Source organism: Stigmatopora nigra, chromosome 14, assembly GCF_051989575.1.
Source record: "Stigmatopora nigra isolate UIUO_SnigA chromosome 14, RoL_Snig_1.1, whole genome shotgun sequence".
NCBI lineage: Eukaryota > Metazoa > Chordata > Actinopteri > Syngnathiformes > Syngnathidae > Stigmatopora > Stigmatopora nigra.
Genome location: NC_135521.1, coordinates 8,743,611 through 8,767,581, shown reverse-complemented (window position 1 = coordinate 8,767,581; position 23,971 = coordinate 8,743,611). Strand labels below are relative to the sequence as shown.

General features: G+C 39.3%; 2 protein-coding genes across 5 annotated transcripts; one reads left to right on the top strand and one right to left on the bottom strand.

The window, feature by feature from the left end:
* The first annotated feature begins 8 nt into the window (after window positions 1-8).
* afap1l1a (actin filament associated protein 1-like 1a) lies at window positions 9-18,806 on the top strand. 4 transcript variants are annotated; one of them, XM_077732870.1, is made up of 19 exons: window positions 9-165; window positions 11,045-11,170; window positions 11,244-11,327; window positions 11,404-11,483; window positions 11,888-12,023; window positions 12,485-12,580; window positions 12,673-12,887; window positions 12,985-13,164; window positions 13,400-13,483; window positions 14,045-14,120; window positions 14,559-14,663; window positions 14,736-14,947; window positions 15,084-15,229; window positions 15,313-15,382; window positions 15,518-15,617; window positions 16,391-16,558; window positions 17,144-17,319; window positions 17,400-17,525; window positions 17,696-18,806. In XM_077732870.1, exons 2-19 carry the CDS (start codon window positions 11,047-11,049, stop codon window positions 17,720-17,722), a joined length of 2,205 nt encoding a protein of 734 aa, XP_077588996.1. In that variant the 5' UTR covers window positions 9-165; window positions 11,045-11,046; the 3' UTR covers window positions 17,723-18,806. The 4 variants fall into 4 exon arrangements, with proteins under 4 accessions (XP_077588996.1, XP_077588994.1, XP_077588993.1 ...); XM_077732868.1 differs by having other exon boundaries at window positions 19-165; window positions 10,972-11,170; XM_077732867.1 differs by lacking the exon at window positions 9-165 and adding an exon at window positions 7,334-7,534 and having other exon boundaries at window positions 10,972-11,170.
* Window positions 18,807-19,001: 195 nt separating this feature from the next.
* On the bottom strand, window positions 19,002-23,633 carry gabrp (gamma-aminobutyric acid type A receptor subunit pi). The gene is made up of 9 exons (XM_077732871.1): window positions 23,206-23,633; window positions 21,716-21,971; window positions 21,577-21,644; window positions 21,253-21,470; window positions 21,036-21,118; window positions 20,692-20,829; window positions 20,457-20,609; window positions 19,814-20,007; window positions 19,002-19,684 (listed from the first exon to the last, which is right to left on the bottom strand). Exons 2-9 carry the CDS (start codon window positions 21,819-21,821, stop codon window positions 19,358-19,360), a joined length of 1,287 nt encoding a protein of 428 aa, XP_077588997.1. The 5' UTR covers window positions 21,822-21,971; window positions 23,206-23,633; the 3' UTR covers window positions 19,002-19,357.
* Window positions 23,634-23,971: the final 338 nt, after the last annotated feature.

Here is a 23,971-nt window from a genome sequence, read left to right as displayed (position 1 = left end):
CACTAGGACCGAGTGCAAGAGAAAGCCATCTATCCGAAAATTGCTAAATGGAGCGATAATAGACAACGCAAGAGCAGCTCGCCCTCTACTATGCTCCTCCAAAGTGAAAGAACTTTACAACGCACGCCACCATCACCTGCGGGCTGGCCACAAACGGGAACTAATGTGAGTACAAATGGAGGTCTGTGGTTGTTTTTCATGGATGTTAACTTTTCCCCCCTGCTGTCAACTTGTCAAGTGGGCGTGTGGGGCAAACCTTTTTTTTTCAAATGTCAAACACTACAAAATGATGAGATAAAGATGCTGAATTGTACTAACAACTGATTTGTTTTAGCTTTCCACTACAGATGCTTTTATGTTCCTTTACTATTTGTGTTAAAACAGCCAGGAATACAATACTATGATGTGTGTTTTATGGGAGGAGAGCACTTACACTTTGCACTACAAAATATTGTTACTGCACTCAAAGTGCCCTCCACTCTTTCTAGGTGAGTTTTTAGCCTGAGGTGAAGTGGATCATTCTTGGAATATTACTTGTACAAGCCTTAGCCATGGGCGTATGGTGTGCTGTCATTTGGAGACCCAAGATAATCCCAGACAGACAATTATATCCTGTAAAGATCATTAACTAACTAGAGTACATTTGAGGAGGTTAAAACATATCTAAATGTTTTTACTATTTCACCCTCTTAAATATTCCATAACACAATTAATAGTGAGTTTTTATCTCCACTTTTTTCTCATTTGAGATTCGGTAAGTATTGAAAATGTTTTACCCCTTCATCTTCTACATTATACTGGTTTTAGCAATATTGACAGATAAAGTATTTCCCATGTATATGAATGAAGACTGATCCGCTTACAATTTCTTTAAATCAATGAAAAGTTACTATTCTTCTCTTTATTTCCTCTTTTAATCATTGCCAGGTTTGCATCACAATGACATCATGAAAACGGATGTTGTCAGGTAGAAACACATCCTATATCTCTCATACCCATCTCTCACCACCCACTCACAGAAGAAATTTGAACATCCAGTCATTTCTTTAGTGACGAGTTACACTTGGTTTTTATAAACACTGCAGGAGACACAAATGTTGTCATTAAAAGTCATTTGTTGGGTGTTTGCCTTACAAAATAGGCTATAACAATGATCACAGTCTACCTATTTCTAAATCCTGACATCTGCTTACTTTTTGATTGCTTCCAAATGATCCCTTGTTAAAATAACAACATTTTTTTGCCAGCACCTCATGATGAGTTGTTTTCTTTTCTGACCATAAAACAGGTGGCTGCTTCTTATTTGACTGATAGAGAAGGGTATTTATTAACATCTTCACTATATCAGAAAATGTCTAACTATTTATTCAACTACTTTAAAGCATGTGCATTACTTTTTTAAATGTTAGTGGATGAAAACTACCAGCATATCATTTTTTTGACATATCTCAAAATGGTTATATTCAAACTTTTATGATCAAAACAAATCTGAATATTGGCTTGCCTGGGATTTACCATTAAAGGTTTAGTATGTGAAAGGCAGAAAGTAGACGGATATTTATATTGAATGTTTTAACACCATTAAAACCTACAACATTTAAATGGAAGACATCTGGATAGGCTTTGTGAAAATGATTTGGTTCTTCCAGTCGTATGGATGTACTCTAAGAAGTGAAGCATCAGGTGGGTGAGGACGAGGTGCGGCTATCTACCAAAGAGAAGAGCTACAATAATGAGATGTATGTTTTGTAGCTGAGCACTCATGATGAATTGAGGCCATTGTCAAACTGCATGGGAGCATGTGGAAGAAATTGTGGGCAAAATAGACTGTTGGATAATGGTGCATAAAAATAATACGCTGCAACATCAAACACTAATGAGATACCACTCTATTGATGCAAATGAGCACTTTGCTCTAAATGATTGACAGGTCATTAGTGGTGACATATGATTGTATGTGCAGTATGTTAATAGAGGAGTATAATTATAGACCCAGCCTCTTGTCACCATGCCATAACTTTTGTCAACCCATTATTCATGGAGTACTGTGTATTTTTGCTCTATAGGGAGTCAGTTACATTATAACTAAAAGTACTTGTGTTTTCAAGTAAATTAAATGGTAATTGTTCTGTGCCTGGCTTGCAGCAGAGGTCAAGGAAACAGGAATCTTTACTGCAACAATAGAAAGTTATCCTGTGCTTCATACTGATGTCAAGTTTTCCTCCAGTTTGACCTCTTTGCATAACATCCCGGTGTGCACAGTAGGGCATAGTGCATCCAGTGACCTTTACTGAACATGTTTAGTATTTAGTCATTGAAAATTAGAGTTGCCATTCACAGAGACTGAACACTTTTACAGTTTTGTTTCTTATTTCTAATCACAATTGTCCGTTTTTGTCATTAAAAACAAATAGAAAACTCAGACAGTAACACATGGAGTTAATCCTATTGATTGAAGTAGTATGAGATTTAATGAAGTCTGGCGTGACATTATGCCTTGTGGCAGATAGACTCAACCTTGTTATTCTTTCTCATTGTAAAGCAGAAAGTATTCAAGGACCCACCGTTTTTACTACATTTCATTCAAACTTCCACACTGATAATGCTGATGCTTTGAAGTTGCGATGGGGATTTCCATTGTCAGTGAATGCAATGTTATTCTAAGATGGAGAAAGCCCAGCTACAATAACAACATCCAGGATATAGTACACTGAGAGGGAATTTATGGTCTCCTGTCCAGTATTTATATGTGTAAAACTCTCTACAGTAGTTGCTTATCTGCTTCCTAAGCATGAAAGAGTGGCCTTGAGCAAGAACATGGACCCCCACTTGTGTTTTATTGCCACTCATTTGTATGTGTTTTTTGTCTTTCAATACTTTGTATCCATCAAGGTATAATTATAGAAAAGCTAATTACATTAATTTATTCCAAGGTACCAAAATGTATATCAACCCCCATTGGCTGTAAATCATGGATCACTGAACACCAAATGTTTATGGAGTGGAATTCCCCTTAGCAAACTACTATCTTTGTGGTTGCATTGAAATCCCACACTAGCGTGATGACTCCCCTCGTTCTTGGCAAAGTTAATGAGTTTCTGTGGTGACATGGCAAGATTGGATTGGATTTTTTTTCTTTCTTTGTCAAAACGTAGAAGTAACCTTTACCTTTTTGGACATGTTTCATATCTGTTTGTTTCAAAGCCAACACAGCTCATACCAAAATTAGTGTAGCTGCTCTGTATTTTAGTGGTACTTTTCTCACCTGGAACAGGGTTGTAGGTCAAAGTGAAATTAATTATTAACACTTCTGAATTCCAGTGGGTGGTTGTAGAAAAAAACATCGATACCAGGAAAAAACATTGAAAAAATAAGTAGAATAGAATAGACCCTTATTTTGTGTATAATGAGAAACTCACTAAATGGTCACAACTTTCACAAAAAAAAAGTTTAACATGATAAAGTCATTCTAAACATGGCAATGTCCCCTCTTAAAAGAGGATGAGCAGAACTTTTTCTTTCCATCTCAACAATTAAAAAAAATGCACAAGTTCTAAGATGCATGAATAAAATAGGAAATGTTTTAAAACCGTTTAAAAATATATATAACATAGGTTATACTATGACAAAACAGTGGCTCCTTTTGCATCCTTCTTAGTGAATACTTTAGTGTGAGGCAGACATAGCTTGGTGGTGATCTCATAGGATTGCGCACTCAATAATATTGAGCACACTGTAGGGTCTTTGTGTGCCAGCAGGCTGAGTCAAGCCCTCCTTGTCATCTCAGACATGAATTAATCCCAAAGAACGAGATGAAAAATGAGAATGGGTGAGTAACTTTAACAAACGGCTTCCCTTCTCAGTCTATGACCTTTGCCCTCCAACAATCCCTTAACGAGCTAATGCCTATTTGTCTAATTTCAATATCTCTGTTAAAGGATGGTCGATCCAATAAGCATTTGGAAAAAATGTGGAAAATCCCCAGCCAATTTGAGTGCACTGGAAGGTCATGTATGTTCGATGTAAACAATCTAAATTTGACAGGACCTGGAGGAAGAAAAGGATAATAGGGGACATAAAAGATAGAAGTGGCTTTTTTATGGTTAGGGGGACACTTCCATTAGCAAACAATGGGAAAGAATTTCGCTGTGTTAAAGCAAGACTAGTTGACATATATTATTCATTTCCTCTCTTTCTAATGTCCCTTTTTTGCACAAGTCAACTGAGTTCTGAGTTGTTTCAGAATGATTAATTAACACTGCTTCTTGTAAAGGTATTGCCAAAACAGCTCGGAGTACAACTCCATGTATCGGCTGCCTATTGGGCTTTTAAAATTTGCATAGATTGCGCCTGGAAATTTGATAGACTTTGTGCACTTATCCGCACCCTCTGACATCACTGCTATTTCCCACATTGCTCAAGCACCGTGAAGCCATATGTTCACACGTAAAGGGAACATCAAAGCTTCCTTGCTGCCTGCAGGGGGCACTTAATGCTTAAACGGGTGTGTGCAGAATCCTGTAAATCCGGACTGTATTATCATGAAAACTAGGGAGACCTCATACATATATACGTGTATGTAAAATGAAATACTCTGGCTGCACTGTGACCTGCTAAGGGTTCATAGGTCCTGTCTTTGCACGGTTTCAAGTAGTAAATGAAAAACACAAACATTTGCCATTACATCCCTTGCCAACTGAAACCAATTCTTCTTATTTAAGAAGTCAAGAAGTTACAATACAAGACCTGCCATATAGTACTGCACTTAAAAATGTAAATAACAGAGGCTAATTTATAATCTTGAGATTTAAACAGGTATAGACAAGTCAATGTACTACATCTATTAACTATGGTATATTGCCGCTCACAATATTTTCTTGCTTGGAGAATTATCACTGTGAGATCATTGCTGTACTTTTATAATATCCTCCAGCATCTTCCTGACTATAATAAAAACAGCGGTACAAACATGCCTTTCCCACTTGCTCATTAATTTGTACATCCTTCCGACTTCTCCAAACAAATTGCACATGTTCACAACACATTCTGCACATATTAATAAGGTAAAGTAAGGATTGCAACCTATTTATGTTTAGTCACATTACAAGCACACAGGAGATATTCTATTCAAAAGCGGATGTGAATAATGATAAATAAATTAAAAGAAAACAGTCAAAATGTTCCTATACCTTATTCTATTATTTGTGAATTTGTTGAATTACACCAGTAAGAGCAGGAAGTACAATTTCTATTTTGAAGCATATTGAGGGACAGTACAATAAAAGTAGATGCACGTCAGATGAACGGAAGAGGAAACAGAAGGCCGGAGGTGATATGTGATGTCATCAACGTAGAGAGGAAAACCATCTCTCCGGGGGAAACGGGGTCCCTTTACAGACCATATGGTTTGTCCATTGGAAACAATATTGTTGGCATTATGAAAAAAAATCATTGAAAAGTTTTATTTTATAGGTGTACATTTATAATGTCACTATTTTTAGAGGTAAGATGGGAACCGCTGTTCAAAGGCTTAGGTAGAGATAATAATTTGCAGGTGATTTTTTATTTTTTAAATATAAAGTGACCTTTAGAAGGTTGTGGTGAACGTGGGCATAGGCTGAAAGAAATGCAGGACATTGAGCATTTTTTAATGGAAATTTCCAACCTATCAAATCTTTTTCATTTGTGTTGGCCGCAGTCATCTTTAACGGTGAATCGGGAATTGAGGTGCGAGTCCAAGTTTAACAAGACATAAAAGTAAAAATATAATCTTAACTACTGCTGTGATTCACATTATGTGTGACCACATTTAGCCTTTTCATGAAAGTAAGCATGGGTTGTTGTTAACATCCTGAGGAGCCCAGCACCCAAGTCTTGGACCTGCAGTGCTCTTTCATGTCTGATCAGGTTGGGAAATGTTTGTTTATACAACTTGTCCAAAGACAATAAGGAATGGGGGGCTTCCCAGAAAAGCCCTGCAGTTTTCATTACATACAGCTCTCCCAGGGAGATGCCTTTGGACTCTCAGACCTGTGTTTGGTATTTTGGGCCGAGCTCCTGGATTGCCTAGTTTGACTCAAAAACATGACAGCCTGCGTGCTCCAATTGGGCTTTGAAGTAAAGATATGCACCTTAGGATTTAGTGTGCTTTTGCTGCCCCTCCTCTGATTTCTATCATCTTGTGAGCTCACAGCTTTAGGTTTGGGTTCAGAGGTCACATTTAGTCATGGTGTGGTTTTGAAACACCATAACCAATCTTTACACGGCATGCCTGGTATTTGTCACAGTCAGAATAATTTAGGGGTGATTTTGGAGAAATTCTTTGGAGATTATCATAGATAGATTGAGAAATGTCCCTCCTCACTCTGTTGTCCTTTTTTTCGCCATTTTATTCAATGTGACTTTAGTGTGTAAGAGCTGGCTGCTGCCTTCTGTTAATCTACCAAAACAAAAGCAAAGGTCAATCAGGGCCTTGTGGAGATTAAACTCTTGTTACTCTCTATAAACAATAGATAGTCAGGTCAAAAACAATCGACTGAGTATTTTAGTCGATTAACTTCACAATTGATATACTATACATTTTGTGTGGCTGGTGATGGGTATACCTCCTATTATTTTTTGACCTGTGAGCAGTATTCTCTTTTGCAAAAGATAGTCTAATTGCCAAACATACTGTAAAAATATGCTCTTGTAACAGGGGCTATTGAGGTTGTATATTGATGTTTGCCAGAGGGGTTTATAAGTGTCACGTTAGCCTCAATGTGGGCGAAGGCGTGTTTCATCATGTCGGGGCCTGTGAGTCTGCCCCAAGGCAAGAAGTAAGTTTGAAAAGTTTCAACTTGCCTCCCCTTGCAATTGACTCCACTTCTTTTCTCCACCACCACATTTGCAAACTAAAATTTATAGGCATCACAATTTCTCCAAACAACGATGTACTGTATTTTCCGCACTATAACTCGCACTTTTGTTATTAGTTTGGCTGGGCTTGCGACTTATACTCAAGTACGACTCGTATGTTTTTTTTTTTTTTTTATCTCTGACCACGACAGCAGCTATGTTTTTCTTTTTAAGTTACAGTTATCTGCATATGTACGGTATATTCAATTGATAACCACAAGAGAAAAAAATGCACATAATAATAAATCAAATTAGTTAAGGTTATATATGATGTGTGTAAATGGGAGTGAAAAACTTTACCAGGTGCTGCCCAATCCCTGAGGATTAGGTCAGACAGGCATCTAATAAGAACACACACGCAGCAGCAGCAGCACCACCACCCCTTTTTCCCCCCAAAAGAAAAGAGGTGGGGAGACAGAGGGAGGGAGTGTAGAGATAACAGATCAGTGGGAGGAACGTAGAGGAGGGACTGTGATTTCAGCAGCAGGCAGACAAGCTCACCTCCAGCAGCAAAAACCAAAAACCCAGCCTGGCCTTGACTCTAGCCTGGAACATTTCTCACACTATCATCCTGTTGTATGAATGAACACCACTTAAACTGGGACCATGGTGGGACTCTCATCCACTGCTGTGGAAGGTAAGTGTTGCCCAAGCCGTATATGCAATGCAGTACTTATACAGTACTATTTGGGTGGCAGCTATTAAATTGTGTGGGCACTGCTGCACATCTAATTAGACATGTTTCTCAATGTAAACTCACCACCAGAGGGCGAGGAGACCATTAGCATTTGTTTTAATTGGCTTTTAAGTACAGGGGGAAAAGGAAATGAGGAGCATTATTAGGGTAATTACTTCCTTAAAAGATTGTATGGCCTTTTATTCGGATACAAGGCAAGTGATGTTATCAAGATAATAGCATATTCATTCGCTTTGGCTGTGGTGAATTCAATTTTCTTGGGTTTTTTATTACAATTAGTAATATCATGTATTCTAAATTATCAATCCACATAAACATGATGGTCATTTTGACCACAATCATGCAACCACAGTCCTAACTTTAAACATGGCGGAGGCACAACACCAACAATACCGACACGAACACCTTCTAATCAAGTTATAATATGAACATAAATTTAGCAACTAAAGAAAACTGTACTTTAACAATGCTGCCTTAATGTGAAGGCGACCATTTGGCAACTTCAGTTTCTTGGGAAATTTAAGAGTGTGTTTGTAATCGCCTTTAAAATTACTTTCAGTATGTGCAACAATATTTTGAAATGGATTGAATGCTGTAACATGTCACCAAGAACTAAAGTCATTTTTGGGTGAGTTTGTGTTTTCATGTGTATCAATGCAACAGACTCAGCAAATCCCATTAAGGAGAGAAAAAAACACCTTGTGCGTTTAGCTGAAGTCAGATTATTTCTCATATCAGGGTGAGCTGGATGTGTTAGCACAGGTGCTCCTTTTGCTGACAGGACTCAATTCTCAAATCCGCACAAGTCTACTCTCCCACATCTACGCTCACCCTTGCATACTCGCTTAGAATAAAAAGTCAACGCATGCATCTTTAAACACAGGCAGCGCTTTGCCGAGTCTTGCACTATTAACAAGGTGTGGAATGTGTGTGCTGTTTACCAGTAATTGTCAGAGGAGTGAAAGGAAGTCAATGTTTAAGAGACCACAACTTTTGAGAGGATTTAAGCATTCCACCTCTTACTCTTTTTTTAATTTCAGGTTAGAAATTAAATCCTCTAAATATTTTAACAGTCAATTTCAGGTCTTGTAAGGAAAATAAGGTTTAGCTGTCAACTTTAGCAGGTTTTTTTTTAAAGAATACAGTCATTATTTAAACTAAAGTTAGTTCTGGTTCCTATTGGGTTCTTTACAGGAAGAAAAAAAACTGAGCATTTGCAGATTTTGATTAACGTGCTCTTTTAGAATCAGATTTAGCCATAGTGATTATAAAGGCATTACTTTGGATTTGAGGGTATTTTTGTGTGTCATGTGGCAAGTAGAACATTATTTTCAATTACAAGTCTCTTAATGGCACGTGTAGCATATTTCAACAATTCTAAAATCAGATAATCCGCTTTTTAGAGCTTAAGTATGCATGTCGTTTGTGGTGATATTGTTTTGCTTTGTTTTGGTTTTTTTTATGGCACCACCACCTTGATTAATTCGACCAGATTTGATTTAGTTCTGACCGGTCTAAATGTTATGTGCAGTGAATGAATCACATTGTCCATGCTTTCTTTCCTCTAAGGTTAGGGGAAGCACAGTTTTATTCTAGAGCGACAGTGTAAACAGCTGGAAACTTTGGCATGGAGACAGCTTTCACTTCACGGCCAAGTCATCCGACTCTCGTGAGCCGTCCAATCCCCCTTGCACAGTGAATGGCGTCATAATGATCAGGTCAAAATGTCTGATCCGTGAATGAATCACTTCTTCATGCCAGCTTTAGAGGGAGTGCAGCATGAGTGTGGGTTTAGTACAATTGAAGGAAATGCTTGTAAAGAAATAGTAAAACACACACACCACTAGCTTGGAACTATTTCTATTTTCCTTGAATGTGCATTGTTCAGCCCAAAGGAAGACCTAACTCTGGAATGTTTTCTGTTATTCTTAAAGGTCAGAGCATCTTGTACCCTCACACCATTGATATAAATATCTTCACTTCAAATGACAGTTCTTGCTGGTAAATGTTACAGATGTGGAAAGGAATAAGTGCTTAAACTTTCTCACTGAATGTTCTTATTGTCCCACCTTACTGAATACACAGTGGAGATGGGGTGTGTGTGTTTAGTGGAACAGGTCTTGTTGCTATATGGCTGCCTTCCCAACAAAGATTTTTCTGGCTCAGCGCCTGTCCGTTTTTTGACCCTAACAAGATGCACGGTCCAGCAGATCTAATGTGGCTGGACTGGGAAAATCAAGCAGGTAGAAGGGAGGTTGACTGTTTGGGTTATGGGAGTAGCCGGGTGTGTGGAATAGTATGAATATATCTCATCCAATTTATAGATGATGTGAAGATTATAGAGGTAGAAAAATGCATGCTAGCATTTGACATTGTCTAAGGACAAGATCGATAAACAGCTAAAAAGGTGCATGGGATTTTGGTAAGGGGTAATGGGGAGGGGGGTGCTTTTGGTTCCACTTGCTTGTGTCTAGCATGAGATCAGATAACCCTGGAATTCAAACAAAGTGGCTGTTGCGACAGGTTGAGCTGTGGGAATTACTGGGCATTTCAACCAGATGCTATCAGTTTTACCGTACTACTACCAGTTTACTTGCTTTACTCTTTATGATGTCTTAGTGCAACCAAATGCACCTGTTGAATTGACTGAAATCTCATATCAAATGCATTCATTAAAAAAATAATGATGAGTTTTTTTACAATTAACTTTTGCTTGACAATGCCTGAGATTTACCAAGTATATCTTATTACCATTGGGGAAACTGTTCTCTCATTTATCTGCAGCCATTTTTCTGGGAGAATTGAATTTAGGTTTTTGGAAGTCCCCCACCTTCCTAATACAAATTGCTCAATCTCATTGTCTTCATTGTTCTTCTTTGTGATGTGTTATGTTATTGTTGCTTTTTCTATTGACTTAGGTCGTCACATGGCAAGATTGTATGTGCCAACTGTCCTTTTCAAGGAAAGATACATCCTGTCTTCTTCATAAATCATTTCTACTTATGACTTAATCATTTAATTTTAAACGCTGCTGAGTGCATGCCCGAAGTATCTTCCAACTGTAAGTTAAGAATCAAACCTACAAATGAAAAGCTTGGCATTTTTGTTTCCAATATGTGGCTCGGTAATATTGTTGGTTGCTTTTAGTTTGACGATTAGGTGACTTGTTTTGCTTTCTCTAGTTCTTGTTTTCCCTGATTTCAGAAGAAGGTGATACATCTGTCCTGTCAGTCTATGTTTGTATTGTTTAGTCTGGCTCCTATCAAAGGAGAAGAGTGATGTTCACCGATTGTGAAGGTTAAAGGTTTAAAAAAAAAAGAGCCAATTATTCTGCAAAGTCAAAAGCGGCAGCTAACATGGATTTAATTCTTGTTTAGACATCTTGGCCTGACCTTTGACCTCTACTGATGCAACCACTTTCCTATCCCCTGATATTTTACCCTCATGCAGCAATGGAGCTGCTGGTGAGTGAGCTGAGTGCACTCCTAAAGTTGCTGGACCAGGAGAAGTTAAGCTTATCTGCCCAGGAGAAGAAGACCTCTGTCTGGAACCTATTAAAGCAAATACACCCACCAGGTCAGTCGCAGAAATAGAGACAACTTGGGGAAATAAAGGTACTTTGCTGAGTAAAATTTGTTCAAATGTGCAGTTTCAGGAACAGACTACATCTACGTGAACTCAGCAGTAAACAGGAATGGCACTAGCTTTGTTGAGTCCCTCTTTGAAAATTTTGGTGTGTTTGACTTCAATACATTTACAGTACACAGTGACTGCTTTTGGGTCCGAACATGAGTTCTTTTCATTTCCAGGTTGTGAGCTTGACGACCTCAAGGATGTTCCAGATGATTTGAAACTAGAAAAAGACCCACAAGCTGAGACTTTAAAACAGGTTAGTGGTCTAATTTCTTACACAGGGACATGTGGAGTTCAAGTCTGAAATAGCATCTAAAGTTTTCTACATTTAGGGTGTGTTACCTGACTCTACATCATTTAAAGTCCATGCTCGTCTGTTTTTGACTTTATTTTCCAAAACTAACTTTGCGAGCAAAGATCATGACATGTAAATGATTAAAGAGCCTTTGGAGAATGAAAGATGCCGGATTCCATGCTGCGGGGTTTCCCACATGCTCCCCCCCACTGTAAATTAAGATATAGGGCTCCACCCAAGGAATCGTAATTCCTTGTATCTCTTTGATGAATTAGGCCTTTTGGTCTAGGGAATGGACAAATATGGTTTTCATAGTTACAGAGGACATTTGAGACACTTTATCTTTCAATCTCCTCATCTCTTAGAATGATGGAAACACCTCAGCTGCGCATTCATCAAACTCTCCTCCCCCTCTGCCCACAACACCGCCCCCAGAGGAGTATTATGAAGAAGCAGTGCCACTCAGTCCGGGCAAAATGCCTGAATATATCATCGGAAGAGGTAATATCTTCTCCCTTGATGGAACTTCTGTTCCGAATTGACTTTATTCCAGGCAACTGTCAAACATAATAAAGCTGTAGCAACAAATCACTGGGGTGCTTTTTCAAGACCTTAAAGACTATATTTAGTAGTACTGTAATTTCTTGAGTATACATTTACTAAAAACAGCCCTCAAACCTCCGAATCACCCTTTATATGCATTTTGACACACATACGGCACCACTATCTACAGATTAATAGCTAGTAGCAAAAGGGTTATTCTGCACATATTGGAAACATTAAATCTTATATTATCATATAGGAATGAAAGCACAATTTGTTTATGCCCTGTGTACTGTGAAAGGTCTATGCAATTTGATTTATTATAGTATACGTCCTCTGTTTAATCAAGTCCCCCAAAATCATATATAAATAAAATATATATATGAATATGTATATATTTATTTTTTATTTTTTTACAGTTCGATCTAGCCCTCCCAATTCCATAGAGGACGGATATGAAGATGCAGACAGTAACTACACCGCATCTCATATCAACTCCCCACGAAAAAACTCCTGTGAGTTAATAATACACATCCCCACATAATTGTGATCCATAAAAAAATACATGGACGTAAGATTTTCACGTATGCATCCTCTTCTATCTTAGATAATGATTCCGACGCTCTGAGTAGCTCTTATGAGTCATATGAGGAAGATGAGGAAGAGAGGAGCCCCAGTACGCAGCTCACCCACCAGTGGCCCTCAGATGAGAGCTCCATGCCTCCAACCAGGGACTGTCGCATTTGTGCCTTTTTACTCCGCAAGAAACGCTTCGGCCAGTGGGCCAAACAACTCACCGTCATACGAGAGAATCGATTACAGGTGAGAAAAGATCCACTACATCTTTAGCAAATGATGATGTGCTTGTTAAGGGGGCAAGATTGAGAGTGATTTTTTTTGTAAATGTTTCATCCTGCAGTGTTATAAAAGTTCCAAAGATACATGCCCTTACGTTGACCTGCTGCTGCCCCAATGCACTGTGGTTTACGCACCAAAAGACAGCAAGCGGAAGCACCATGAACTCCGATTCACTCTACCCAATGGAGATGCTCTGGTGTTGGCTGTGCAGAGCAAGGAGCAAGCGGACAGATGGCTCAGGGTGAGCTTTGTTTTGTTTAACTCATTCTAGTAATTGTGTAATATGTTTTTTTGTTGTTCGTATCCAGTCCAATCCAGATATATACCTTATAAAAGCTGAATTTCAGTGGGGGTTCATTAGTTTTAATGTATCATATTTCCGTACTATAAGGTGCACCTAAAATAAAATACAGCAATCATACTATCAGCTACCAATGGACAAAGGAGAGGTTATTTGACATCAATTATCACTCCAGGTTGTGAGAGAGGTGAAGGGTCAATGCACTGTGCCAGAGATATTCCCGTCTCCAGTCATTCTGAGGAAAATCGAACTTGACAAGGTGAGCCAAAAAGTGATGACACTCTTATTACCTATCATTTGTGCCCTCAAATTATAAATCTTTTTCACAGCTGTGGTGAGGAAAAGTAGCAATTGTGTTGTCATCACGATTTTTCCTTGACAATTGCAGGTTAAGACACTATTTTGTTTGACTGGCAGAACAAAGGCAAGAGTTGTGATGCAAGTGATTGTTAAGATGCCATTTATATTAGTGGAAATGAGTCAGCTTTGGATTGAGTACTGCCTGCCTCTTGAAGGTTTATTTTATTATACCATAAATTAAAGCCCTGGGGTAGAAATGAGGTTACCGGAAAGAAAACAAGTGTTTATCTTAAAATGCCAGTTAACACGGTTTGCATATGCAATAGAGACAGACAAATGGAAGAGGGTATTGGAATTAATGGTTCCACCCTGCACGTGTACTACCCTTGCCTAACATAGCAAATACATGTTACTTGTGAAGACACTAACAACACTTTTTCTCATAAAATAACTGGGTTATCCAAAAAGAAAAGAGTCAAGGTAAATCCATTTGCCTTAATGTGTGTCTTCTCTTCATCAGAGGTTGTCTTCAGAGAAAAATAATTCAGATTCAGACAGTGTCGGCTTATCAACAGGAGAGAACGGCCGAGAAAATGGTGAGAATAATTAATGAAATGAAGTGGGAAGAGAATTGTTTTTCTTCAGAACATGTTTGACAGATTCAGCAGGCGCTACCAAAGCCAATATTAAGAATAATATACTGCCTAGCCAAAAAGTCAATACTACTGGGATTTTATTAAATCCCCTCCAAGAGTTCAATACGCGCTGCAGTGATTAATATGTCTTCACAGTGCAAATCTTCTCGTTTCTTAAACTGAATGGAACCTTTGTAGTTGTCCTTTTAGTAGTGTTGTATTTCAACTTTTGATGCTGTACTGGAACTGAACAGGTTACGCAATCCGAATGATGGATGGATTCGAAAAGTACTTGTTACATTATGTTTCTCTCGAAATACCAACCCGCTCCTCTTAGTTAACAGTGAAATAACGTCTTTAAATGTCAAGGCATCATCAATACTTTTGTTCCAAATGCAGGTAAAGTGAAGCGTGGAGCTTTAGCTGCAGGTCGAAAGATCACACGCATCATCAGCTTCTCAAAGAAGAAGACTTCCCGGACAGCCTACAATGACCCTCGACAAGGTCAATGGTCGCATTTGTGCCATACTTTTCAATTACTTCACAGTTGCCTTTATTTTTTTCCTCTATGTGCAGGTTATCTTTCAGTGCTTGTCAACCAAGAATGGCAGGAGCATTGGTGCTGTGTGTGCAGAGGCTTCCTGCACTTCTACCATGACAGAGGCGACCATCAGACATCCTTGCCCTCACTCCCACTGCATGGCTGTGAGGTAGTTCCAGGCCTAGGACCCAAACATCCTATTGCTTTCAGAATTTTGCGAGCAAGTACCACTGTGGCCTCGCTTGAGGTGAGAGCTTGATATTTTGACTCCAGAATTCAGTGATCTTACCACCATCCTTGATTTTATTGGCATATGGTTTTTTGTCAAGAACCTGCTTGAGTTGAACATCTAATGATTATTGGTATGTTCTTCTAATATTCAGGCACCCAACTCTGAGGACCTCGGGAGGTGGCTCGGTGTTCTCCTGGCAGAAACTGGCTCCGCAACGGATCCAGAGTCTCTGCATTATGACTGCGTAGATTTGGAGACCATCGCTAATATTCGCAATGCTGCGCGCCATTCATTTTTGTGCGTATTAGCATTAAGAATGGTTGCTGCTGAAATTTTGGACCACAGGACATCAAGGTCTCATCTTTCTTGCTGTCCCATAGGTGGGTCACGTCTTCCGGAAGCTACACAGATTCCAGGACGTATGACGAGGTCCCTCAAGAGGACATCCAGGTAGAACTTGCGTGCATAGAAACACACTGTCTGAAGTCAATAAATCTAAAAGTGGCTTCACTGTATTTCTGACTACTTCAACTTTTTTATTTGCACTCCTCCCCTCTGTGTTTTCTTTCACTCCGGTCGATACAGAACTGCCGGCAGCAGTGTGGGAATCAAGGAGAGCGGCGCTCCAGTTTCTCTAGCAGTGATTCAGACAAAACAAAGTCAATAAACTCCCTCAAACAAATGGGTGAGTAATACTATTAGGTTGTCAGATTTACAAATAAAGTGATAAAAGCATCAGACATGCTACTGAAATTGCTTTAGTGGTGGTTAATTTAGCAAGTCTGAACATTTTTTAAAACTCTTTGGATGCCATCCAATCCATTTGAAATGTGATGGTAAATTAGTGTCACTTTTAAGATTTTAGTAGTTTTCTGTGGAATGTACCATAAAGTGGCTACATCTCATCCTTATGCCGAATCTTGCTGCCTTTGAAGATGTTTTAAACAGATGCTACATCTTAATCATCCTGAACACGAAAATCCCAATTGAAATTCCTCTGATAGTCATAAAATCGAATGTGAGCTTCCATATGGCCAAAAGGTCTGTCTTGTTTTCCATGTGGAATCTCCACTTGCCCGACACTCCCATGTTCGCCATTGTGTCCCTTGGCTGCCCGCCCACACAAAGATGAGCATCCTGGGTTTAGCAAGACGATATCAGTGTTGTCCCCACTCTCTCTTAGGCCAGTGATGTGACATTGTGATACTTAAAGAAAAAAAGGGGGATCACACGTCAAACCCGATAGCTTCAGGATGTAACATGAGATTTACTAGACACAAAAGATTTGCCGTCTCGACTTATGACCTTTACTCCTTCAGCAATTTGCGTGTTTCTATGTCATTTTATATCACTGATGTTGAACAGGACATACTGTATGTTGTTAGAAATTCAGTTTTTGTAATTAGTCATTAATCAATGCAAAATTGTCACCTAAAATGCTTTGACATACCTTTTCAGATTGTAACCAATATGCAAGGTATGGCAAAACGCGTGCTGAGGAGGATGCTAAGCGCTATTTGAAAGAAAAAGAAGACCTGGAACGAGAGAAGGAGGACATTCGGAATACGCTTTCAAACCTCAGACGGGAGAAGAGAGAGCTGAAAGAACAGCTGCAAACAGCTTGTGGTAAGATTTGATAATAAAAAAAAAAAACATTTATGGTCCTTGTATCCTAAAAGTCCCCGGGCTTTTCTTCAACTTTCATCTAGGAATCCTGCAGAGCTTGCATGCCCAATGAGTCTGCTTTTTCTTACCCAGCAGTCTGACCTCCTCTAGCCTAGATTATTTCTTGAGACTTCAATTGCTTGCAGGGATTAACAAAAACATCAGCATGGCATCAAATTCTACTCTTCTTATTTTCAAATTGAAGTCAGAACCTCCAGTTTTCCAGTACAGGAAATCCAGTTGGTTGTTGAACTTGTTGATAAAGTAACAACATAATAACATGTTGCAAATGCCTCATTTTGTGACCTGAATATAATCTCAAATACTTGTCAATGAATCAATTGTTAATATTTTAATATGAAGTGTTAATTTATTTATTGATAGTGTCTTGAACCCTTTGTTTAAAATAAAATAAAATGTAAATGCCTAAACAGATACACTCATTGGGCAGCATGATGGATGAGTTATTAGAATGTTTTCCCTCATGCCAAGTTTGCATGACCTGTATTGTTGTTATGTAACGTAAGTGTATGTTTCTTTGGGCAGAAAAGAGAAGTCTCCTGCTTAACCAGCGTGTGTCCCAGCTGGAAGAGGCTTGTCGTGCGAAGGAAGCAGCACGAGTTGAATTGGAGCTCCGACTGTCTCAAGTCAAAGAAAACATCAAGAAAAGTCTGGCAGGTGGAGCACTGGGTGCACCCGTGGAGTGTGTCGCTCCTGCCAAGGTATTTTAAATGGAGGAGATTTTTATCTGAACTGACTTTCCCCGCCTCATATCTCGATGCATTCTGTTTATTTTTCGTAGGTTTGCAGAAAAATGATGCAGAATATCTACAGTGAGGGTTTACCAGTCAACTGTGCTTCTGAGATGCGCAAGAGGCCTCCCTCTGTGTATGCTTCGAGTTCAGGAACTGTCATGCAGAAGGCAAAGGTAAGAGCTACATTGAAATATATTTACCTGGGAAACGAATTCATTCTTAATCTAGTTTATTATGTATTCAAATGCATATTTTTGCCAATGGGTTTTACAAGGTAATCCAAGTGTACTGTGTATTTTTGTTATTGTTTACATCATTATAATGTTGGCTTCTCTTCTTGCAGGAATGGGAATCCAAGAAAAGAACTTAAAGGTCATTCGTAGGAAGTACTTTGAACAGATGGGTGTAAAAAAAATCGCAATCTGACATTCTATTGCCAAATCAGCACATGCTTTTCAGAAGCAGAATTTTCCTAAAAGTCTATTTTGTAATCAAACAGAACAGCCACTAGGTGGAGGTACTTCTTCTGCAATGTTCTTTTCTTCCAGGGACTTAACTTTACAAAAGTCAAAAGATTCAATTAAATCATGCATAAATAATAATGGTAAGCACACGTAAAGTATTTAGGGTATCTGAACGTTTGCAAGCAGTGTGCTTGAATGTGCAAATTAGGGTGTGTAGGGTCAAGTGTTGGATTTAGTGGTAATGTTTGTTCATGGGGTAAAATGGTCCTGTGAATGTGAAGTACACGGTCTGATAAAATGACAGGATTTAGATAAAGACACAATGTGCCTCTTGATTACAGTTTGTCTATTTTTTTTTCTTTTCCTGACTACTATTTCTGTATTTTTATGGATAATTCAATGTCTCTTTTATCATATGACATACCATTCTGCCATCTATTTGAGCTGTGCTGATAGTTTCAAATCTAAACATATCATATATGAACTTTGCCTTTTTTTTCCAGAAAATAGACGGCAAGTGAGCCATCCCTAAAGAAATGCAAAACCTTAACTCAATCCATTCCGAGGGGAACTTTTACCGTTTCCATTTGCCTGTATAACCTAAGGTTGGTTGACTTTTGCACTTTAAGATTCTCACCTGGGTGTATAAATAAATATGGATTTATATAAAGCCATGTGTGGAGTGGCCCGACGCTGCGACTGGTTAGCGTGTCGGCCTCACAGTGGGGGACCTGAGTTCAAATCCAGGTCGGTCCACCTGTGTGGAGTTTGCATGTTCTCCCCGGTGGGACTGTTTATTTTTCCTCCGGGTACTCCGCTTTCCTTCCACATTCCAAAATACATGGATGATAAGCTGATTGGACACTCTAAATTGCCCATAGGTATGAATGTGAGCGTGAATGGTTCAGAAAATGAGATGAGAGCCATGTAATGTGTCTTAATAACATTCCACTGTTGTTGTCTTTTAATAAATATATTATCTTAAATGTATTTTTATTTTGTTGTTGTTGTTCAACCAATGTTATTTTCATTGTTAAAATCCCTCCCTTGCCATGGCATTAAATGAAGTTGTGCAGCATAAAACAAGTCTTCAGCATCAGGTGGACAAAATGAGAATTCATTCTGCAATTGTTCTCCATGAAATTATAATAGCCTCATTTTCCAAAACAAAACACCACACCAGCCTGCCCTGCAACAGAGTTTTATTATTCTAATGTTACATGCTGTGAAGCCAATTACAGAATATGATTTTTAACAGTGTAATAAATACAACAACAACAACAACAAACAAGGCAATTAAATGGAACATGTGATGCAGCTATCCAAGCATTAGCTTTGTTTTTAACAGCGATTGAGTTATTCTTACTTTGTTTTGTGAGCTCATCATCTGATTAAAACCTGTTGCTTTTTACATATCACTTCTCAAACTAAAGCATGTACGTCGACTTCAGATTCAGACTAGTGGCCTGGTGACTCCATTGGGAAGGCAAAGCAGCTGTGGGGTGGTAAAATGAACTCAGCAACAGCTTGTGAAGCAGCCCTCAGAGAAAGAGATAATAAAGCCAGTAGAGAATATTGACGAAAAGGAATGCCGTGGGGAAAACGGTGCGGGCATGGCGATCAATGTTGTGTGGATTTTTCACAATGAAGATGGACACTGCTTTCCTAGAAGCATCCTTCATGGATGACAAGATGCAGCCTTGACCTGGTTTTTCTTCCTTGGGTTCACTGGTGGCCTTTGTGTCGCTTGTGGCTGACTGTTCTGTAGATTCTTCCTCGGGGGGGTTGACTTTCACAGAGTTATTTGGTCGTGTGGAGGTGGCGATGGAACCATTCCCATTGGACTCATAGAATTCTCTCACAAGATCCTAAAAGAAAGACTGTCAGGTTTAGTATGGGAAAATACCACCAAATTACTGTAAAGTCCATCAATATTGCAACACAATTCTAGTATATTGCAAAATCTGACTGTTTCATTGTTTGAACAGTTAGCCCACCCTGTGCACGTCCTCTATGGTCTGATGTTGCATGGTGTAGAAGTGAGCGCAGGCGTACTCCAACAAGGCACCAAAGATAAAGGTGAAGCAAATCCCCAAGTAGACGTCTATGGCCTTAATGAAGCAGTTGGCATTAGGTAGAGACGTGCGTGCACCCATCATCAGGGTGGTCATGGTCAGAACCGTTGTCACTCCTATAAGTAGACAATAATATTTGTGCAATTGTAACTTATTATTCTATACTTCAGCTAAAAATATGTATATGTAATATATACTGGGTACACCCATAATTTGGTGTCATGGGACACTTACTGCTATCGTTGTAACTTGGTGCCAGGCTTTGCAATTACAGAGTACATTTTTATTTTATTTTCTAGTGCACTCATTATGCAAGGCTACTTACATCTAGGTGGGAGTTACTGCATATTAAATCATGCTTTTGAATCTGCCCTTCCCCTTTTTTCTGTCCAGATGCATTTTCTATATAAACAACACAATACAAACTGCAACGGGAATACCCCAAACTCCCCTGTTGCACATGAAAATGGTTTGAGCCTTTAAAGACACTCAGATTTACATTATCTGTCTTAGCAGTGGGATAGGACAGATGGGCTTAAAAAAGTGATATTAATCTTTAACTAACCAATACAGGTCCTGGCTGGTACAGAGGACTGGCTAATCCAGAATGAGACCCAGGAGAGGACCACCAAGAGAGTGGAAGGAACATAAGTCTCCAAGATAAAGAACAACACGTTTCTGCGCAGTGCAAAATGCAGTACCAGCTTGGGGTATTGTCCTGTGAACAAAGACACCCACAATCGCACACATCAATTCTTTCATAACCCATTAAATTTTCCTAATGCATGCGCAGGACCTACCAGTCTCATACACTGCCTCTGACACGGATGTGTAGTAGCTCTCCACACTATACTGAGCCAGCCGCAGTGTGTCCAGACCCTTCACTGAATCATTCCCTCTGGTCCAGTAAAACACAACATCCTGCAGGTTGTAGCCCCCTGATTACACACATAACACAACACCGTAGTCATTAATGAGTAGTGTGTACTCTATGCAAAATACAACCCTTTGTATTAGTGGTGGGTGTACTTACTACAATGATAGCTAAAATGATGATGGTATTGCGGAAGATGGTAGTGATGGTGGTCATCCACACAGTGGGAGACTATGGAGGATGTGGGTGAATTGGAGTTCTGTTACTCACAGCTTTCTAGCTGCAGGGTGCACACCTGTCTGTCCATTGGATATTTGGTCAGGTCCATGTTGCAGGCAATGGTAGCTGTGATGCTGTAGAGGGAACAATTTCTGTTATTGTATATCCAATCTATAATATCTATTGATTGTTAGTTCATGTGTAAAAAGTCGAGGCAATGTAAAGTCAATTTGAAATTTGATGTCATCATGAAATCAGGAATGTGTACCGAAGCGCATAGAGAACAGTCCCATTGCTGAAGATGCGTATTAGGCGGTTTTCCACCGTGACGTCATGCAGGAAGGAACGCTTTGAGTCGGGAATGAACGTGTCGGGGATCCACAACAAAGACACTAGGCGTCCATCCACACTAACACTCTCATTCCCTGGGAACACCAGTCTTGAATCACGCCACCTCTGGCGCAGAAAGATAGTTGCAGTATAGTCCTGGAAAAACAGAGACTTTAGTGTATTAATTCAACAACTCTGTCTTATTTATTTATTCACATGGAGACAGGTTGCCTCAATCGGAAATAATAGCAAGAATACGTACCATATTGATTTCAGAAATGGCATCAATGCTCGCGATGTCGAGACTCATCCCAATTTCCACGGGGCCCTCTGTCAGAAAGGTGGAAGAAGCATATGCAAGAATGGCATGGATCTTACAAACAAATCACTTTTGGTTCTACCATTGAAATTTGGTCTTAGGTAGCGGTTGTATCCTTTCATCAGCTTCTGAATGGTTGGCAGAAGCTGGGAGTCGTTCCATTCCCCCCAGTGATGTCCTGGGAACATGCAAGCGCTGGATCGGCGGACATGTAACTGAAAATCAATATTGGCACTCTAAATGGCATATTTTGTTGAGATCAGGAGTCTCACCCAAGCATGAAGGTCAGGGATAGGATCAGTGGCGTATGCCGATGGACGAACATTGTAGATCAGCAACTTTGTACCGACAAATAAAAGAGAATATCATTGTCCATACACTATTTTTAAAACTCAAATAAATTAACATTGAGATGGCAAACATTAGTGCAAGTCGCAAGTTCAGGTTGATTTTCTTTCTCTGCCTGTAATTGGCCTACCTGATTGATGTTCGTCAATGAAATATATTCGTTACGATCATTGATAATTAGCATTTAAGGCATGGCTTTTACTTCCATTGAGTTGTTCAGATCTTATAGTGAAAATGAAGACTGGATTTTGTTGTGGTTTTCAGTGAGATCGAGTCTATAATTACCAGTACATGAGAAAATGTCTAATATGTTTTTTTACCATACCAAGTGGGAATCAATCCCACACTGCCCGCAACAAAGTCAGACAAAAGAAGCACTGCAACATCAGGTGATATAGTAATTACTTAATGTGACAAAACCAAGCTTTTTTTTATGCATAGAATCCTAGTGCCTTCCCTTGAAATTGCACTGATGACATTTGAAGAGGCAACATAAAAGTTTAAAGTGTCACATGCTGATTTATGTGGGTGCTCCCTTATGGTTTATTCACGAAGCCAGGCCGATAACTAATTCCATCGCTAACTCATCAAGGATGCGCCATTGTCTTGTCAGTTATTCTCTTGTGCCCATGTCCCTCAAGTCAATCTCCCTGTCACTAACAAGACGTCTCTCTCAATTTCACTCTCAATCTCTCTCTCTCTCTCGCTCTCTTTCTCCATCTCTCTTTCTCTCTCTCTCATCAATAACAGCCAAACCTGATGGTCTTTTTTCCAGAAATGACCAAACAAACAAACAAACAAATGGTTTTGTTGCACTAATATCTTACTGACGGTGAAGCTGTTCTATCTACAGAATGTATTATTCAGGCAGCACTGCCAGTCTAATTGATGTTTATGAAACATTGATTTCCCACGCTAATAGCTGTTGAGACTTTACACATTAGGTATAATTACTTTCTCTGCAAGCAGCCATGATAAATATATGCCAGCATTTTCTCTCTTCCTTTCATCATCTTGTCACATCCTACATCTCATTCCCCTTTTATCCAATTGCATCCCAAGACCCTGGAGACATTTTTTGTTTACTCTATTCCACAAACACGCCCACAGATCACCGTCACATTCTTGTCCATGCAATTTTGTTTTAAATTACATTTTGAAAACACATTAAAGCAATAGTTAAATCATTTTTTTCCTTATTTATTTTCTTTATCCTCCTCTTACCTGTGTTTGTAGAGGACCCAAGACCTTTGGGTTTTCTTATTCCACCTGTTCTTCCTTTCCTCTCCTTTCTTTGCCTCCTCTTCCAGATCTTGGCTCTACTGTGTCCAGTAAAAGAGATTGTTTTCTTCGTTCTTAGTTGTGGTTGCATCTAAGTGTGGTACCACAATTGACCAGTGATGCACTCATCTGGTGGTGGCTTGTTGGTAATGTTGCTTGTATGTGCATCTCCTTGCCTCTCTCCACAGCTGCCGTCATCTCCCAGTGGGGCTGTTGTCTAACCCCCTCCTTCCTCTCCACCCTCCCTCTTTTCTACTGCATCCCTATCCCTCCTGCTTCATACACCTCCACTTTAAAAAGTGTGAAGCTACATAGTAAAAATATACATCCTTTAACACTTTCCAGGTTGACTCTTCTCTTCTGTCGCACTCATCCTCTTGCACTCTTTTCTCTATGGTCTCTTCACCCTTGCTCATTTTTTTTCCCGGCAAGCACCTCCTACTGGGCTTCTGACCTCATCTTACCCCCTAGAGCGCTTCTCATTTCCAAATCTGCTCACTTGCATCAGTGTCATATTGTGAATTGTTCACTTTTTGCTGTGTCCAACCAATGGTGCCAACAAGGTCCACCTTTACGTATGCATTTCATCCCAAATCCTCAGCCATCACCCATTTGAGTGAAAAGTCTAAATGATAGCATGGGTCGTGTTTTGAGAAAAGAAGTTGCGCTTTGGCAACTCATCAGATGAATACTGATTTAGTTTTTCCTT

What these genes read in the sequence shown, in the direction of transcription:
- afap1l1a (XM_077732868.1), top strand. Translation starts at nt 11,002, where the DNA reads ATGCAACCACTTTCCTATCCCCTGATATTTTACCCTCATGCAGCAATG. An exon ending in CTACAATGACCCTCGACAAG is followed by an intron (nt 14,664 to 14,735) that starts GTCAATGGTCGC and finishes CTCTATGTGCAG; the next exon opens with GTTATCTTTCAGTGCTTGTC. An exon ending in TCCCTCAAGAGGACATCCAG is followed by an intron (nt 15,383 to 15,517) that starts GTAGAACTTGCG and finishes CGGTCGATACAG; the next exon opens with AACTGCCGGCAGCAGTGTGG.
- gabrp (XM_077732871.1), bottom strand. Translation starts at nt 21,821, where the DNA reads ATGTTCCCAGGACATCACTGGGGGGAATGGAACGACTCCCAGCTTCTG. An exon ending in ACTGTTCTCTATGCGCTTCG is followed by an intron (nt 21,119 to 21,252) that starts GTACACATTCCT and finishes TTCCCTCTACAG; the next exon opens with CATCACAGCTACCATTGCCT. An exon ending in CCATAGAGGACGTGCACAGG is followed by an intron (nt 19,685 to 19,813) that starts GTGGGCTAACTG and finishes TCTTTCTTTTAG; the next exon opens with GATCTTGTGAGAGAATTCTA.